Source organism: Neoarius graeffei, chromosome 14 (assembly GCF_027579695.1).
Source record: "Neoarius graeffei isolate fNeoGra1 chromosome 14, fNeoGra1.pri, whole genome shotgun sequence".
NCBI classification, from domain to species: Eukaryota; Metazoa; Chordata; class Actinopteri; order Siluriformes; family Ariidae; genus Neoarius; species Neoarius graeffei.
The window spans coordinates 76,823,742-76,843,112 of record NC_083582.1 but is presented as its reverse complement, the minus strand read 5'-3'; the positions used below and the strand labels follow the sequence as shown (position 1 = coordinate 76,843,112).

The 19,371-nt window shown below is 40.1% G+C and overlaps 1 protein-coding gene across 1 annotated transcript; it reads right to left on the bottom strand.

Annotated features, from left to right (window-relative positions):
- Positions 1 to 1,114: 1,114 nt before the first annotated feature.
- On the bottom strand, positions 1,115 to 18,898 carry nat9 (N-acetyltransferase 9 (GCN5-related, putative)). The gene is made up of 7 exons (XM_060940321.1): positions 18,834 to 18,898; positions 18,607 to 18,700; positions 12,543 to 12,652; positions 9,842 to 9,982; positions 4,406 to 4,465; positions 4,221 to 4,315; positions 1,115 to 1,646 (listed from the first exon to the last, which is right to left on the bottom strand). The coding sequence occupies exons 2-7, from the start codon at positions 18,681 to 18,683 to the stop codon at positions 1,482 to 1,484; spliced, it is 648 nt and encodes a 215-aa protein (XP_060796304.1). The 5' UTR covers positions 18,684 to 18,700; positions 18,834 to 18,898; the 3' UTR covers positions 1,115 to 1,481.
- Between the last annotated feature and the right edge of the window lie 473 nt (positions 18,899 to 19,371).

The following is a 19,371-nucleotide window of genomic DNA, read 5'->3' as shown; positions in this document are numbered from 1 at the left end:
GTTGCTCCTATATATTCTTTGAAGTCATCCAATCTCAAAGAATTCCAAGGTGTATATGAGTTATGTGGTGCGGTAAGTAGTCCATTATTGCTGCATTGGTAGTGATCATAATTTGGAATATACCATAATTTAGCTGTTTGGTAATGTATTATTAAGCACCAAAATTAATGGTATTATTAATGAAACTGATTTAATGAGACTGATTTAATGAGACTGATTTAATGAGACTGATCACTTAAGACCAATTGCACATACATATACCTACAAATATCTGTCACATTTTGTGCAATTTTTTTACCTTGCGCAATACCAGAAAAATTCAGTTGAAATTGAGCCATTTGAGGCGAATTGGTCCGCCTCTGAAAAAACTTGGCATTTGGATTTCCTGGCAAACACTGATTTTCGTGACGTCGTGTGCGGGACGCCTCCCTCTGAATCCTACGTCAGCGCTGGTTTATGAGAAAACGACCTGGTGGGTTTCTGCAAATTTCTTTAACGTTATTGCGTAATTATTAAAATGGTTAACAGATGTATCGTAGGAGGGTGTAGAAACACCAATCTTGACGGGATTAGTACTCATCGTTTCCCAAAAGACCGGACAATGAGAGAGAAATGGGAGCGCTTGGTCTACACAGGCTGTGCACTGAAACCCTGCAAAGCTCTCGCAGCCTGCTGGCGCTTCCGCAGGTGACGTCATGAACCTGGCTCCAGACTCCCTTGGGATTTTTCCAGACGCGTTTTGTTATTTATTTATTTTTTTCTGCTGTAGACAGATGGCCTTGTGCAAAATTACCCTTCTGGATGAGTGTGTAAAGGGACAGACTTTCATATAAAAAAAAACTGAATTTGGTCCAGGATATGCACTTTAAAGTATACTTCAAATACAAAGGACTCTATTGAAGGGAATCTCAGACATGTGACCTTGACCCTGTTTGGATCGATTTCAAAACTGTATTAGGTCATCGGCTGGTTATGATGATTTCCATATAAAACCTACAAACGCTCAACCGCTTGTTTTAGAGATACGATGTTAATGAGAACCTGCAAACCTGAACCACCTGATTGGAGCCTGTTTGTGCGCGCAGAGGTGTTTGTTTATGAAAAAAATATCAAGTGAAGGTAACTGTTTAGTTTTTTCCATAAACCCGTCATTTTACATGTGATGGAAAGAAAACATGATGAGATTGTAACAAGTCAACAGAGAACCAGTGAAGAACCGATCCCCCTCAATACGGTATCCGTGTCAATTGCTTCTTAATAGCAGGTCATAATAAAATATTAAAAAAAAACATGATAAGGAACGAAAATGTTCATTCGTTTGTAGTTTTGTTCCACTCTAAGTGCATCATTTTGACCACAAAAGTGCAACATGACAAATCAGACTTGTTTTTAGCAGCAAATTAAATGATGCCTCGATAAGCTGCGACACTCCTGTGTGAACCGTTTCTCCGTTTACTCTCTTATTAAAACCGTCTCTCCTCTCAGTTCCCATCACCTCCGCTGGTTAAGGCACGTTCCACTCCTTGTCTAGAGTCCCGTGTTTTTCTGTACTCTCTCTCCTGGGTGAGATCCCTGCTGCCCAGCAGCTCTTCCTCGCTGACGGTCAGGCCGAGAGTCACTTCCTGAAACACTTCGCTGACGGAGAGCTGATAAGGAGAGAGGAAAGATCAGGTCAGGTTTAGATTTACGATCAGGCTGTGTATGCTGAATGAGGAAGAAAATATCCAGCATTACATTTAAAACCAAACAGCAGCAGCAGACGTGACAAAATATAAGTAATAAAACATGTGGGGGTTTATTATTGTAGGAAAATAATCAGTGATGGGCAGGGAGGTATTCCAGGTACACTGCAACCCTGCTATAACGAACTCCTTGGGCGACGTCCAAATAGCCTGTTCTACCGAAATGGACCCATCTGTTACCAAACACTCACGTTGCATGTGAAATTTTCAGCACATTCTCCTTATCATGAATTTCTCCTTCCAAGTCACGATCACAGTTCACTGACTGAGTTAAAGGATCACGAATGGAGGTGATGATTTCTTCATCTGTTATGGAAATGACGGCGGTTACCGCTGTACCGTTGTCAGGGTCCGCCCACTGACTCGCTGTTTTCGAAATCGTCACCATTCAGTTCATTCATGTGTTGCAAATCACAGATGATGTCATTTCTGTCGTGCCGCAGGGCTGGGCGGGGCACGGGGTATAAAAACACCGATGGTACACTTTAACTAGGTGTTAAGTTTAGCAGTAACAGCAGTCATTTCGCCCTTTTATCAATCCTTTGATCAGCGTTCTCGATAATGGTTAGTGACTGATGTCTAAGCGAGGCTCGTTAAGCCTTTACTTTATGGCGTATTGTTAACACGACTGCGGACTTGATTACTTATTGTTTGTCTATGGTGGGAAGAGGAGCGCGTGGCTCAGTGTGTGTGTAAGCAGGTCAACGATGGATGTAATCAGTGGCGTGCACAGATAGACACGAGGTGGTGCTCAAGCACCTGCCCCTCTGCCCTCTGTCCAAAAAAGTGCCCTTTTGATTTTTTTTTTTTACAGTTTACTGAGGCCAATGTCGACATGATCTTTTAGAAAAGCCGCGGCATTAAAAGCGTGTGTGAAAATAATGTCCCGATGTGTGCCGCCTCCGCACACACACCGGACCTCTGTCTCTCTTGCTCTGTCACGTGAACAAGCGTGCAGTGCATTCAATGCGAGGTTGCAGCAGCATAGCGTCCTGGAAGCCACGGCCTTGTCGTAGCGCAGACAACACATCGGGCAGTCAGTCAGCTCTTCCCCTGCCCCACCAGCCAGCTAACACATGAATCGAGTGAAAATGTATTGTTTGTCCTCTAAGCCCAAGCTGTAATTATTTTGTCGTGAAGTAGCCCGTCGCATACAGAAACAACTGCACATAAGTGTTATATTTTTTGCTAGACCATTTTCAGATTTAGGAAAACAAAAATTTCTTTTTCTATTTTGTTCAATTAGAGATTCCTGGCAAAGTCAAAAAGCCTTGCTGTAATAAATTAACATTAAGTGGTTGTTTTACACCTTTAAAAACTAAAACGGGTCAGTGGCGACCCGAACACAAGAGGAGGGTTAAATCTCAGACTTTTATAATAAGGTGTTCCACATGCGCAAAAAAGTGCCCTTTTTTCCCCCCAGAGCACTTGCCGCCCAAAATGTCTGTGCACGCCACTGGATGTAATTACAGGAAGTGTGTTTATTTACAAATAGGCAGACAAATAGGTCAAAAACATAAGACAAACATTTGTAGGGTCGTGAAATGTGCAACGGTCACGCGAGGAACAAACAGAATGGTGGAGGCAAAGACGAAAGGCAGAGTCCAAATACACAAAAAGTCAAAATCAGAAAGGCAACACACAGCTATAAGGCTTGGTAATGTGAGACACTCGGTATAGCGCGTATACTTCACCAAGTGTGTGTGTTTAGAGAGTCCTGATAAGAGCATGCTGTGATTGTGCTCTAATCTGGAACAGGTGCATGGTACCGTAATTTGTCCTAATGGCGCTGTGCATGTGCTCCGAGCGCCAACACACGTGGACGTGACAGAGTGATGTTTTTCTGAAGACTCCGGCTCATTGTAATTAAAGACGGGACATGAATTTACTTCATTATATGTGAAAGTTCGGAGTAAGAGAGTTTGTAATATGTGATTTAATGATAAACCTGGTAAGTAAACCTCCGAATAGAAGGGTGCAATGGCCTCATTCTCCTCGTAAAACACAGTCATCGGGCTCTTCTATTAGGAGGTTTACTTCCCCAGGTTTGACACTAAATCACGTACTTGGAATACGGTGTGATGCAGGCTGACACAAGGTCACATGACCACCCAGAAGTTGACATTTTATGATTATAATTTTCAATGATTACAGAACAACACACGTTTTTATCCATTTAGAGCAACAATTCATGCTGTCAAAAGTCCACAAACAAGTTCACTTTTCTGTGCTGAAATGGAGATTTCACCATCAACAAGGTTTTTTGTTTGTTTTCAATCTGCTGATTATTATTGGCTTGGATTATGTGATGCGTCCCAGTCGCTGTTACTATAGAAACTATAGTTTTACTGGAACAAGCGCATTAATATACACCTGTGATTTGAATTACAGGTGCACGACTGTCAGAGCTGCCGGTATAATCGCAAATTAACATCTCACATGATGACTTCAGTATTTTACGATTCTGTTAATTCGTACCTCTTGGAACTGGAGCTTCTTGAACATATCGAGGCTTATCCGGTTTTCCAAACCGATCTTCACTTCAAATTTCTTGATACCTAGTTTGTTGATGCCTGTGGAGATTTATAACAGGAGCAAAGTAAAAAAAACAGTACCATGTGAAGGTTTCTGTTTTTTTTTTTAATTTCTCATCTCTAGCTCACCGTAATGCATCATCATGCGTGTCACTTCTTTGCCAAATCCTCTGCCTCTGTAACTGGGCTCTGCAGAAAGCAAGACATGATGTGAATGACTGAAAGATTCAGTTTCCTGTAAGTGGTTTAAAAAGAGTAAAGGGAATAAAGCAGAGTCCAAATGTTTTTCTATAGCTCACAGTGATTCATTAGGACCTCTACTTGAATCATAATGAATCATTAAGACTTCTACCTGAATCACAATGAATCAGTGAATCAGCAGGATCTCTCCCTGAATCATAATGAATCAGTGAATCATGAGAACGATCAGCTGACTCAAAATGAATTAATGAGATATTGAGACTATCGTGTGATTCATAATCAATCTACGAATCATTAGTACATCTATAATGAATAAGTGAATCATTAGGACTATCACCTGAATCATACTGGATTGCTGGGAAATTGTATCAGCTGACTCATAATGAATCAATGACACATTGGGACTGTCATCTGATTCATAATCAATCTATGAATCATTAGGACATCTACCTGAATCATAATGAATCAGCCAATCATTAGGACATCTACCTGAATCATAATGAATCAGTGAATCATCAGGACATCTACCTGAATCATAATGAATCAGTCAATCATCAGGACATCTACCTGAATCATAATGAATCAGTCAATCATCAGGACATCTACCTGAATCATAATGAATCAGTCAATCATCAGGACATCTACCTGAATCATAATGAATCAGTCAATCATCAGGACATCTACCTGAATCATAATGAATCAGTCAATCATCAGGACATCTACCTGAATCATAATGAATCAGTGAATCATCAGGACATCTACCTGAATCATAATGAATCAGTCAATCATCAGGACATCTACCTGAATCATAATGAATCAGTGAATCATCAGGACATCTACCTGAATCATAATGAATCAGTCAATCATCAAGAAATCTACCTGAATCATAATGAGTCAGTGAATCATCAGGACATCTACCTGAATCATAATGAATCAGCGAATCATCAGGACATCTACCTGAATCATAATGAATCAGTCAATCATCAAGAAATCTACCTGAATCATAATGAGTCAGTGAATCATCAGGACATCTACCTGAATCATAATGAATCAGTGAATCATCAGGACATCTACCTGAATCATAATGAATCAGTGAATCATCAGGACATCTACCTGAATCATAATGAATCAGTCAATCATCAGGACATCTACCTGAATCATAATGAATCAGTCAATCATCAGGACATCTACCTGAATCATAATGAATCAGTCAATCATCAGGACATCTACCTGAATCATAATGAATCAGTCAATCATCAGGACATCTACCTGAATCATAATGAATCAGTCAATCATCAGGACATCTACCTGAATCATAATGAATCAGTGAATCATCAGGACATCTACCTGAATCATAATGAATCAGTCAATCATCAAGAAATCTACCTGAATCATAATGAATCAGTGAATCATCAGGACATCTACCTGAATCATAATGAATCAGTCAATCATCAAGAAATCTACCTGAATCATAATGAGTCAGTGAATCATCAGGACATCTACCTGAATGATAATGAATCAGTCAATCATCAGGACATCTACCTGAATCATAATGAATCAGCGAATCATCAGGACATCTACCTGAATCATAATGAGTCAGTGAATCATCAGGACATCTACCTGAATCATAATGAGTCAGTGAATCATCAGGACATCTACCTGAATCATAATGAATCAGTGAATCATCAGGACATCTACCTGAATCATAATGAATCAGTGAATCATCAGGACATCTACCTGAATCATAATGAATCAGTGAATCATCAGGACATCTACCTGAATCATAATGAATCAGTCAATCATCAAGACATCTACCTGAATCATAATGAATCAGTCAATCATCAGGACATCTACCTGAATCATAATGAATCAGTCAATCATCAGGACATCTACCTGAATCATAATGAATCAGTCAATCATCAGGACATCTACCTGAATTATAATGAATCAGTCAATCATCAGGACATCTACCTGAATCATAATGAATCAGTCAATCATCAAGAAATCTACCTGAATCATAATGAATCAGTGAATCATCAGGACATCTACCTGAATCATAATGAATCAGTCAATCATCAAGAAATCTACCTGAATCATAATGAGTCAGTGAATCATCAGGACATCTACCTGAATCATAATGAATCAGTCAATCATCAGGACATCTACCTGAATCATAATGAATCAGCGAATCATCAGGACATCTACCTGAATCATAATGAGTCAGTGAATCATCAGGACATCTACCTGAATCATAATGAGTCAGTGAATCATCAGGACATCTACCTGAATCATAATGAATCAGTGAATCATCAGGACATCTACCTGAATCATAATGAATCAGTGAATCATCAGGACATCTACCTGAATCATAATGAATCAGTGAATCATCAGGACATCTACCTGAATCATAATGAATCAGTGAATCATTAGGACATCTACTTGAATCATAATGAATCAGTGAATCATTAGGACATCTACCTGAATCATAATGAATCAGTGAATCATCAGGACATCTACCTGAATCATAATGAATCAGTGAATCATTAGGACATCTACCTGAATCATAATGAATCAGTGAATCATCAGGACATCTACCTGAATCATAATGAATCAGTGAATCATCAGGACATCTACCTGAATCATAATGAATCAGTGAATCATCAAGAAATCTACCTGAATCATAATGAATCAGTGAATCATCAGGACATCTACCTGAATCATAATGAATCAGTCAATCATCAAGAAATCTACCTGAATCAGAATGAGTCAGTGAATCATCAGGACATCTACCTGAATCATAATGAGTCAGTGAATCATCAGGACATCTACCTGAATCATAATGAATCAGTCAATCATCAGGACATCTACCTGAATCATAATGAATCAGTGAATCATCAGGACATCTACCTGAATCATAATGAATCAGTCAATCATCAAGAAATCTACCTGAATCATAATGAATCAGTGAATCATCAGGACATCTACCTGAATCATAATGAATCAGTGAATCATTAGGACATCTACCTGAATCATAATGAATCAGTGAATCATTAGGACATCTACCTGAATCATAATGAATCAGTGAATCATCAGGACATCTACCTGAATCATAATGAATCAGTGAATCATTAGGACATCTACCTGAATCATAATGAATCAGTGAATCATCAGGACATCTACCTGAATCATAATGAATCAGTCAATCATCAAGAAATCTACCTGAATCATAATGAATCAGTGAATCATCAGGACATCTACCTGAATCATAATGAATCAGTCAATCATCAGGACATCTACCTGAATCATAATGAATCAGTGAATCATCAGGACATCTACCTGAATCATAATGAGTCAGTGAATCATCAGGACATCTACCTGAATCATAATGAATCAGTGAATCATCAGGACATCTACCTGAATCATAATGAATCAGTGAATCATCAGGACATCTACCTGAATCATAATGAATCAGTGAATCATTAGGACATCTACCTGAATCATAATGAATCAGTCAATCATCAGGACATCTACCTGAATCATAATGAATCAGTCAATCATCAGGACATCTACCTGAATCATAATGAATCAGTGAATCATCAGGACATCTACCTGAATCATAATGAATCAGTCAATCATCAAGAAATCTACCTGAATCAGAATGAGTCAGTGAATCATCAGGACATCTACCTGAATCATAATGAGTCAGTGAATCATCAGGACATCTACCTGAATCATAATGAATCAGTCAATCATCAGGACATCTACCTGAATCATAATGAATCAGTGAATCATCAGGACATCTACCTGAATCATAATGAATCAGTCAATCATCAAGAAATCTACCTGAATCATAATGAATCAGTGAATCATCAGGACATCTACCTGAATCATAATGAATCAGTGAATCATTAGGACATCTACCTGAATCATAATGAATCAGTGAATCATTAGGACATCTACCTGAATCATAATGAATCAGTGAATCATCAGGACATCTACCTGAATCATAATGAATCAGTGAATCATTAGGACATCTACCTGAATCATAATGAATCAGTGAATCATCAGGACATCTACCTGAATCATAATGAATCAGTCAATCATCAGGACATCTACCTGAATCATAATGAATCAGTGAATCATCAGGACATCTACCTGAATCATAATGAGTCAGTGAATCATCAGGACATCTACCTGAATCATAATGAATCAGTGAATCATCAGGACATCTACCTGAATCATAATGAATCAGTGAATCATCAGGACATCTACCTGAATCATAATGAATCAGTGAATCATTAGGACATCTACCTGAATCATAATGAATCAGTCAATCATCAGGACATCTACCTGAATCATAATGAATCAGTCAATCATCAGGACATCTACCTGAATCATAATGAATCAGTCAATCATCAAGAAATCTACCTGAATCAGAATGAGTCAGTGAATCATCAGGACATCTACCTGAATCATAATGAGTCAGTGAATCATCAGGACATCTACCTGAATCATAATGAATCAGTCAATCATCAGGACATCTACCTGAATCATAATGAATCAGTGAATCATCAGGACATCTACCTGAATCATAATGAATCAGTCAATCATCAAGAAATCTACCTGAATCATAATGAATCAGTGAATCATCAGGACATCTACCTGAATCATAATGAATCAGTGAATCATTAGGACATCTACCTGAATCATAATGAATCAGTGAATCATTAGGACATCTACCTGAATCATAATGAATCAGTGAATCATCAGGACATCTACCTGAATCATAATGAATCAGTGAATCATTAGGACATCTACCTGAATCATAATGAATCAGTGAATCATCAGGACATCTACCTGAATCATAATGAATCAGTCAATCATCAAGAAATCTACCTGAATCATAATGAATCAGTGAATCATCAGGACATCTACCTGAATCATAATGAATCAGTCAATCATCAGGACATCTACCTGAATCATAATGAATCAGTGAATCATCAGGACATCTACCTGAATCATAATGAGTCAGTGAATCATCAGGACATCTACCTGAATCATAATGAATCAGTGAATCATCAGGACATCTACCTGAATCATAATGAATCAGTGAATCATCAGGACATCTACCTGAATCATAATGAATCAGTGAATCATTAGAACATCTACCTGAATCATAATGAATCAGTCAATCATCAGGACATCTACCTGAATCATAATGAATCAGTCAATCATCAGGACATCTACCTGAATCATAATGAATCAGTGAATCATCAGGACATCTACCTGAATCATAATGAATCAGTCAATCATCAGGACATCTACCTGAATCATAATGAGTCAGTGAATCATCAGGACTATTACCTGCTATCATGATCGCCAGCTCAGCCAGTGACGGGTCACTGGGGTCTGTCAGGAAGAGGTTGACGTCTCCCACCATGCACTCTTCCTCGGAGATGCTCGGATCTGTCCATCGCTGCTTGTCCAGGATGATAAATGTGCACTCTGCATTTACAGGTGAAACGTGTTCATTAATGGGCTGCTGTTCCTGGTGTGCTGGAATCAACTCATTCTTTAGGCCATATGCCTTATCAGACTACACGAGGTCATAGGTCACATGTCATATAACCAATTAAACCAGAGCACCATTAGTACTGGTATGGGGGGGGGAAAGCAGCTTACATTGTAACCATGACAACGCTCCTACCAGTCCCAGTGTTGATGATCTAACTCGCCTAGTTCGCTGGCTTTTAGTTACATTGCAACTTTGGAACATTTGGGATTCGATATGGTGTAAATCTCTTTATATTCGCTCAATAATAAGGTTAATTTTTCTCATCGACACTTTGTTGTCCATGTTTAAAAAAAAAAAGATTTGATTGCTGGGTGATAAGACATCACAACATCAATACTGTGATAAATTATGTTCCAATATACTTTTCAGAGGCATCATTTATTTATTTATAATTTCAAACTGATCTGACTTTACGCCTTTGTATTTAAGTTTACAAATAGAAAACTGTTTACATGTTTTTACAGATTTTTTCCCCTACTTTCAGTGTGAGAAAATAAAATATATATTTGTAGACATTAAACAAAGATTGGAACAGTTATTTTTTAAAATAAATGCAACACTACTGGATTGCTGGGAAACTGTTAGCAAATCTATATACACTATACACTGACCAGCCAATTTATTAGGAACATCCATCCACCTGCGGTTTTATTTTCTGCAGTTCTGTAATCAGCCGATCCCTCGACAGCAGCACGGTGCATCAAATCCCACAGATACAAATCAGGAGCTTCAGTTAATGTTCACAATGTTCAAACATCAGAACGGGAAAAATTGTGATCTCACAGTGTGACTTTCTCTCACTGTGGTATGGGTGTTGGTTTGATCCAGATGGACTGGTTTGAGTATTTCAGAAGCTGCTGATCTCCTGGGGTTTTCACACACAGCAGTCTCTAGAGTTTACACAGAATGGTGCAGAAAACAAAAAACACAGTGAGTGAGCGACAGTTCTGTGGGTGGAAACAAACGCCTTGTTGACAAGAGAGGGTCAGAGGGAAATGGACAGATTCATGGTTTGAGATTTCTTTTTTTTCAGGAAGGATATAGTAACTCATATAATCACTCTTTACAACCGTGGTGAGCAGAAAAGCATCTCAGCATGCAACAGCAGAAGAACACATTGGGTTTCACTCCTGCAGCCAAGAACAGGGATCTTAGAATCAACACGTTCCTATTAAAGTGGCCGGTGAGTGTGTAGTGAGAAATATCGTAGAAACATCTTTGACATCATACATGATGTAATATTTTCGTCTTATCACCCAACCCTACGTTAGAACCACCACTTTGACCACAATGTGGCCACCTTCCTCCTGCGGTGGAGCCTGTAGCTGTAGCGTAACGCGTACGGAATCTGTGTAATCCTGGAGGAAGGGACACAACGCCATTCCTCAAAAAGGTAGTCCAGTAATAAGCTGCAATCTTATAGTTTTATAAAGATCCTGAGAACGTGAGGAGCAACTGTTTACAGCTCAGCTTCGTTTATGGAAGGTTCCACAATATTAAAGCTAGACGGCCTTTCGATTTCATAAAATCGGTGAAATTTAGTTCCGTCTGAGATGTGGTGATTGTGATATCTGTTTATTTCTGTAATATCTCACAAAATATCAGGCCATTCTGTGGCTGGGAAGTTATTTAATTTGAGGGGATTAAAGCAAATAATGTGCATGAAATCGCTCGCTTGGCGCAGTCAAGCAGACAGAGGAAGTCCGTGTGCGCATGCGCAGGTTTACCTTCTTCTTCTTTTGGGTTTTACGGCAGCTGGCATCCACAGTGTTGCATTACTGCCATCTACAGGTTTCCCTTTGAGCGTGCACTGACAGTTCCATCATTCTGTCGCTAAACGAACAGCTGATCACACCGAGGTGCTCGCTGAGCGCCCATATTTATTAGTTTGGTCCTGCGTTTCCTTTCCTTCGCATATAACATAACGTCTTTTCTTCTCGCTTTCTTTCCGTTACTGTAGTCGGTCTTTCACGTTTCATTCGCACACTCACGTCCTCCATTTTTCTCTCCTGTTTCAAATTTGTATCCCACAATGCCTTGCGTGAACGGGGAAAGCCCACCATGTGATGCATGATGTAGTATCTTGTATTGGGTCATGGTGAAGCAGGAAAAAATAGCGGAGAATTTAGAGCTACATGGACCTAGATTCATTAATTGTTCTATTTTTTAAAATAACCTAATAAAATTGGAAGTCTGTGATTTGAATTCAGTAGCTTTCAGCTAAATAATTGGGTGTCGGGAAAATTCTTTTTATGACCTACATTTAAAATCTGAAAGGCAGTCTAGCTTTAAATGCAACTATAAAAAGATAAAATGCACGTGTCCGATTAAAAATTGTACGCGTTGGCAATTCGGTCAAGTGTAAAAAAAACCACCAAGTGTGAAAGCAGACTTAAGCTACAAACACATCTGATTAAACATCATGATGACATTTAACTGTGTGTGTGTGTGTGTGTGTGTGTGTGTGTTAAATCGAGGACGAATCCTCACTCTCCTCATCTTCTCTCCAGTTTCTCTGATTCTCCTGCTCCTGCTCCAGGGTTAAAGGTTCAGACGCTGTGAGTTTCTGCAGCTCTGCTGACGTCATCCACTGGTGATACCTGTATGATCCGAGATCAGATTAATTCAGCTCTGTGTGCGCTTTTTAACTTATTTTCAGTGTTTGCCTTTTTTATCTTTAACATCTGGACATATATGGTTGCCAGTACAGATTTGCACAGCACAACAGCTGGTTTGCAGTTTAATAAGCAACACCAGTTACATTAAGACTGAAAATGACAGCCCGCCTCCTTTTACAGAACGACATGCATTTCGTTTCAAAGCACACACAGATCTTTACACGTTTGTTTTCCTTTAAGTGGCTCAAACCGATTTAAATATAGTTGAACACTGTAGAGTGCAAAAGTTTTCATCCCCAGTAATTTCTGACGAGAGGGAAATGTGTGCTGTGTCTCAGTTTTACAATTTATCTACAAATAAAAAGAAAAAAAATTGAGAAGTTCTAAAAAGTAAAATCCAACAATCTAGAACATAAAAGAAAAAACAAACCAAAGGTAAAAAGTCAGTTTTGTGATGAGCCTTTTGGTCTCTGGATCTGATTTTAAAATGGGAATGTGTTACATCAAAAGTATAACATTTTAAACAGATAAACAATATTTATATTTTTTCTGAATCATATTTAACACAGTACAGGTATAATAACATGGGGAGCTTGTCCATCTGGGAAGGCATCATTAATGCTGAATGATATAAACACGTTCCAGAGCAATATGCTGCCATCCAGACGAAATATTTTTCACGGAAGACAACGCCAAACACCTTTCTGCTTATACAGTGGGGCAAAAAAGTATTTAGTCAGCCACCAATTGTGCAAGTTCTCCCACTTAAAAAGATGAGAGAGGCCTGTAATTTTCATCATAGGTACACTTCAACTATGAGAGACAGAATGGGGGGAAAGAATCCAGGAAATCACATTGTAGGATTTTTAATGAATTAATTGGTAAATTCCTCGGTAAAATAAGTATTTGGTCACCTACAAACAAGCAAGATTTCTGGCTCTCACAGACCTGTAACAACTTCTTTAAGAGGCTCCTCTGTCCTCCACTCGTTACCTGTATTAATGGCACCTGTTTGAACTCGTTATCAGTATAAAAGACACCTGTCCACAACCTCAAACAGTCACACTCCAAACTCCACTATGGCCAAGACCAAAGAGCTGTCAAAGGACACCAGAAACAAAACTGTAGACCTGCACCAGGCTGGGAAGACTGAATCTGCAATAGGTAAGCAGCTTGGTGTGAAGAAATCAACTGTGGGAGCAATTATTAGAAAATGGAAGACATACAAGACCACTGATAATCTCCCTCGATCTGGGGCTCCACGCAAGATCTCACCCCGTGGGGTCAAAATGATCACAAGAACGGTGAGCAAAAATCCCAGAACCACACGGGGGGACCTAGTGAATGACCTGCAGAGAGCTGGGACCAAAGTAACAAAGGCTACCATCAGTAACACACTACGCCGCCAGGGACTCAAATCCTGCAGTGCCAGACGTGCCCCCCTGCTTAAGCCAGTACATGTCCAGGCCCGTCTGAAGTTTGCTAGAGAGCATTTGGATGATCCAGAAGAGGATTGGGAGAATGTCATATGGTCAGATGAAACCAAAATAGAACTTTTTGGTAAAAACTCAACTTGTCGTGTTTGGAGGAGAAAGAATGCTGAGTTGCATCCAAAGAACACCATACCTACTGTGAAGCATGGGGGTGGAAACATCATGCTTTGGGGCTGTTTTTCTGCAAAGGGACCAGGACGACTGATCCATGTAAAGGAAAGAATGAATGGGGCCATGTATCGTGAGGTTTTGAGTGAAAACCTCCTTCCATCAGCAAGGGCATTGAAGATGAAACATGGCTGGGTCTTTCAGCATGACAATGATCCCAAACACACCGCCCGGGCAACGAAGGAGTGGCTTCGTAAGAAGCATTTCAAGGTCCTGGAGTGGCCTAGCCAGTCTCCAGATCTCAACCCCATAGAAAATCTTTGGAGGGAGTTGAAAGTCCGTGTTGCCCAGCGACAGCCCCAAAACATCACTGCTCTAGAGGAGATCTGCATGGAGGAATGGGCCAAAATACCAGCAACAGTGTGTGAAAACCTTGTGAAGACTTACAGAAAACGTTTGACCTCTGTCATTGCCAACAAAGGGTATATAACAAAGTATTGAGATGAACTTTTGTTATAGACCAAATACTTTTTTCCACCATAATTTGCAAATAAATTCTTTAAAAATCAGACAATGTGATTTTCTGGATTTTTTTTTCTCATTTTGTCTCTCATAGTTGAAGTGTACCTATGATGAAAATTACAGGCCTCTCTCATCTTTTTAAGTGGGAGAACTTGCACAATTGGTGACTGACTAAATACTTTTTTGCCCCACTGTATTAAAACCGCATGGCTACATAGTAAAAGAGTCCAGGTGCTAAACTGGCCTGCTGCAGTCCAGACCCGTCTCCCATTTAAAACATTTGGCGCATTATAAAGCGCAAAATACGACAAAGATGTGAGACCACAAACTGTTGAGCAACTGAAGCTGTATAGAGAGCGTGCACGTCACGTCACAAGGCCATGTGATATGTTTATCTGCCATCTTGGACGGCATGGCCGCGCATAGAACTTAGACGAACCCGTTCTAATTATCAAGTGTGTGGGAGTAGATCTTTCGAGAATGGTTATATCTTGTTCAGCATTTGGTTGTACCAATAGACAGGGCCAAAAGGAGGGTGTGTCATTTTATAGATTCCCCGCAGACGAGGAGAGACGCGCAAAATGGGTGTCCGCTGTGCGAAAAGAAAACTGGTACCCCAGTTCTACCAGCCGAATTTGTAGTGAACACTTCATATCAGGTAGGTGTAATCTTCTAATACATTTCTATCTGATATTGAATAATAATTCGGCACAGATAAAGATAGTGGTGATTTGTGATTTTTTTTTTCAGACAAAAACATACATATTTACAACCCTGTCATTATCTGGAACTGAGTTTAGATTTCGAACATTCTTCCGATAAAACGTCCTGCATAGTCTCTTTATGATAAACGTCTTAATGCCACTTACCCATGAGGTTATCAAGTAGACATTCTTCTTCGGAACCTTCCAGAGGTATAGTTGGGATACGCATCCCGCAACAAAATATACTAAGTAACTTTAAAAACGCACAATGGAATTCAACACGATATCACTTTAGATCCATGCATATATTTGAAATTTATGATATTGTATGTAATGCACACACATCTTGAAACATCGATAAAGGACATTTATTGTCAAACTCAAGAATTAATTCACAATAAAAAAATTCAAAGTGACAGTTGGTCCATGTTCGGACCGTCATGCTGGAGATTCTGGGTCTGTGTCGTCCAGGGGTCTCGGCAGCAGTGACTGAGGGGGTCAGGAATCTGTCACGGAGGTGAGCTAGCCTGACGTGCTGATCCTGAACTGGCGTCGTGACTCGAGGCTGACCAGGGCGTGGACGATCCCTGGTGCTCCCTGTCTGTCTGTAACGCTGACTCAAACGGGAAATGGTCGAATGATGAACACCGAAGTGCCGGGCGACCTCTGTCTGTGTACTTCCGGCACGCAACATCCCGATGGCCTGTTCACGTTGATTTTGGCTTAGGCGTGGCATCTTCAATAATGACAATTTTCCCATCATTTCCCCTGGGTATTTATAGGCAAGATTGTGTGTGTACAGTGTATGCAAAATTTGTTTGAAAATTAAAGCCTGTCCATGTCATTGACTACCCGAGTCATATTGTACGTTATTGAGTACAACTCCCTTAAATTCTGATTTGAGCACAGATTTGGAACTTATTCGGGCGGAACGAAGTTATTTTTCCATTGTGATATATTTATTTTCTTCTTGAGATAAACTCAGCACGAATTCAGCAAGTTTTATCAATGTGCATTTTTAAAGTTACTAAGGCTACGTTCACACTGCAGGCTGAAGTGACTCAAATTCGATCTTTTCGCCCATATGTGACCTGTATCCGATCTTTTATTGACAATATGAACGACACAGATCCGATTTTTTCAAATCCGACCCAGGCCGTTTGGATATGTGGTGCTAATTGCGATTCCTATCCGCTCTTTTCATATGCGACTTCAGTCTGAACCGCCAGGTCGCATTCATCCGACTTACACGTCATCAGCAAGCCACAAACGTCACTATTCTGCGCTGAAGTAGGCAGCGGGTCTCTCAAAAAAAGTTACAACAACATGGCGCATAATCACGGGCGCAGATAGAGGGGGGGACGAGTCATATTTAAATTCACCTCGTTCGGTCCCCCCTACTTATAGGGAGGAAAAAACGTCTATGCTGTCTTTCTTTGCATAAGGCAAACCTCACGGAAAAATCAAAAGACTAATTACCATTCGGTTTATTGAGGTGCACGGCAGTGTATACATATAGTTGCAACAACTCACATAAAATAAAACAAAGACTGATATTCGGTTGGTTGAGCTGCGCAGACTGCACAGGTTGCGAGCTCGAGCTTGGTTGCTATGGTAACCCACAACAAGTTTGACAGGCATATCAGGGTTGGGGTTGGTTTGCTGGCAGCTTTGTCCCCCCCAGTTTTTTGTCCCCCCCCAGTTCAAAAAACGTATCTGTGCCCCTGCGCATGACATCAATGCGAGGGACGCTTCGGGCTGTGAAGGTTCTGAATCTTCTCAATGGAAGGACGCAGAGGTTAGGGAGCTGATTTCCATTTGGGGGGATGCAGCTATTCAAGCTAGATTGGATGGGTCATACCGCAACCGGGCGGTTTTACTTCCGTAAACACTGGCCATGCTCACTGCGTGTGACGTCGTCGTATCCTGCAATGCGCATGCGGAACACTTTTAGGTCGCTTTTCGTTCATACTGAGGATCACATACAAGTCGCATATATTTGTTAATGTGAACGACCTCACAAAAAAATCGGATTTCACAAAAAAATCGGAATTGAGCATTAAGCCTTGCAGTGTGAACGTAGCGTTAGTGTATTTATAAGCTTCCAGGCTCTTGTGAGCTTTGAGGGCTTTGCCAGTGTAACACGATTCACGATTAACAAGAAAATTGTAAATGTCGTGGTAGGCCAGATCAGGCAAATCGCCGGCACCGCAGCTCCGAATTTCCCTGAACAAGGATTGCGGCAAGTTGTACGGATCTGCAATCCCCAACCTGGAACACTTTTCCACGTAACGCTGCCTCACGTCACCTTCAAGATGCTGAACAAACTTAAGTCATCGTGCGATGTAGATGGGGTATTTTCCGAATTTTCTTGGGGATTACTCCCTGGATCCATTACGCTCGCGCAAGGTAAACAATCCTGAAGCCATCCAATATGGCGGAGTACACACGGACGGGTCACGTGACTGCACATCCTCTATATCAGGTAAGAATGGGACAACATTTCTCTTCCAAAACTACAGTAACTGGTCTCCTCAGTTCCTGAACGTTTACAGAGTGTTGTTAAAATATAAATTACACACACACACACACACACACACACACACACAGTATAAAAACTTCTGAGTTTCAACATTTGATTTGTCGTCTTTGTACCATTTTCAATGAAATATAGGGTTATTTGCAAATCATCACATTCTGTTTTTATTGATTTTTATGTACTATTACTGTATTTTTATAAACACGTCAGACCGACAAAAGTAAAAGCACCCCAGGGAGATGACACAAGAGAAGCTGACTCATGAACAAACCCTCAGTTATCTCAGGACCCTGAGGATTTTAGGAAACACTGCTAACACTGAACGTCTCCATAATTACTGTGTGTTTAGAAATAATAAATTAACTGGTTTTGAGATTTGAGGAGTGTTAAAGAGAAATTTATTTCACTAGTTAACAATTATTTTTCAGTGTTTGTGCTCAGAAAGACCTAGAACTGTAGAAGCACATCTACCAAAACCTCCAAAATGATTCAAGCTGGAGGTAAATACAGGAAATAACATTAATTTTAATGTATTCTATGAGTTTATGTCTGACTGAGAGATGCTGATACCTGGGAACATGTTCAGGGCTGTAGGGAACCAACACAACCTGCCTGCCTTCCACTAAAGTGTCTTCATTTATCCGCATTCTTCTGAAACTTTATCCTGGAAGAAAAATCAAAACAATCTTATTACTTTAACTGGTTTTTTTCAAGTATTCTTATTAACCACTCAAATTTAAAAAAAAAATATTAAACAGTTCAACACTCAAACATCACATAAACAAGCAAAACACCACCAGTGAGCAGGCAGAAAACACGTTCATGCAAACGTCATCAATGTGCGCCCAAAACAGCGCTTGGTTGTATTTACCTATACCGAACACACGAGGGCGCGCTAATTGCACTTACCATAAAATACTGCATAAACCGCCGTATTAGCCGTGTGTGCTAGCTCACGTCATTGCGTCCGCCATATTGGAAAGGGACACATGAAACCCGTAAACCAGTAGATAGTATGTACCGTATTTATTACTTACAGTACTACTATCTTTCAAAACATTGCTTGAAGAAGATACACCTCGCATTATTTCTAAACAGATTTTCACAAAGTCTGTGCTGTTGCAGACATCAAATATTTCTGAATATCACAGGAAATCTATCTGCACTGCCGATGATTTTATTGAGCCTGATTCTTGGACACTGTCCGAGACATACCGTAGGAGGCTCAACCACAGGTTCTCGACCCTGGTCCTGAGGAACCCCCTGTCCAGTGGCGTGCACAGATAGACACGAGGTGGTGCTCAAGAACCTGCCCCTCTGCCCTCTGTCCAAAAA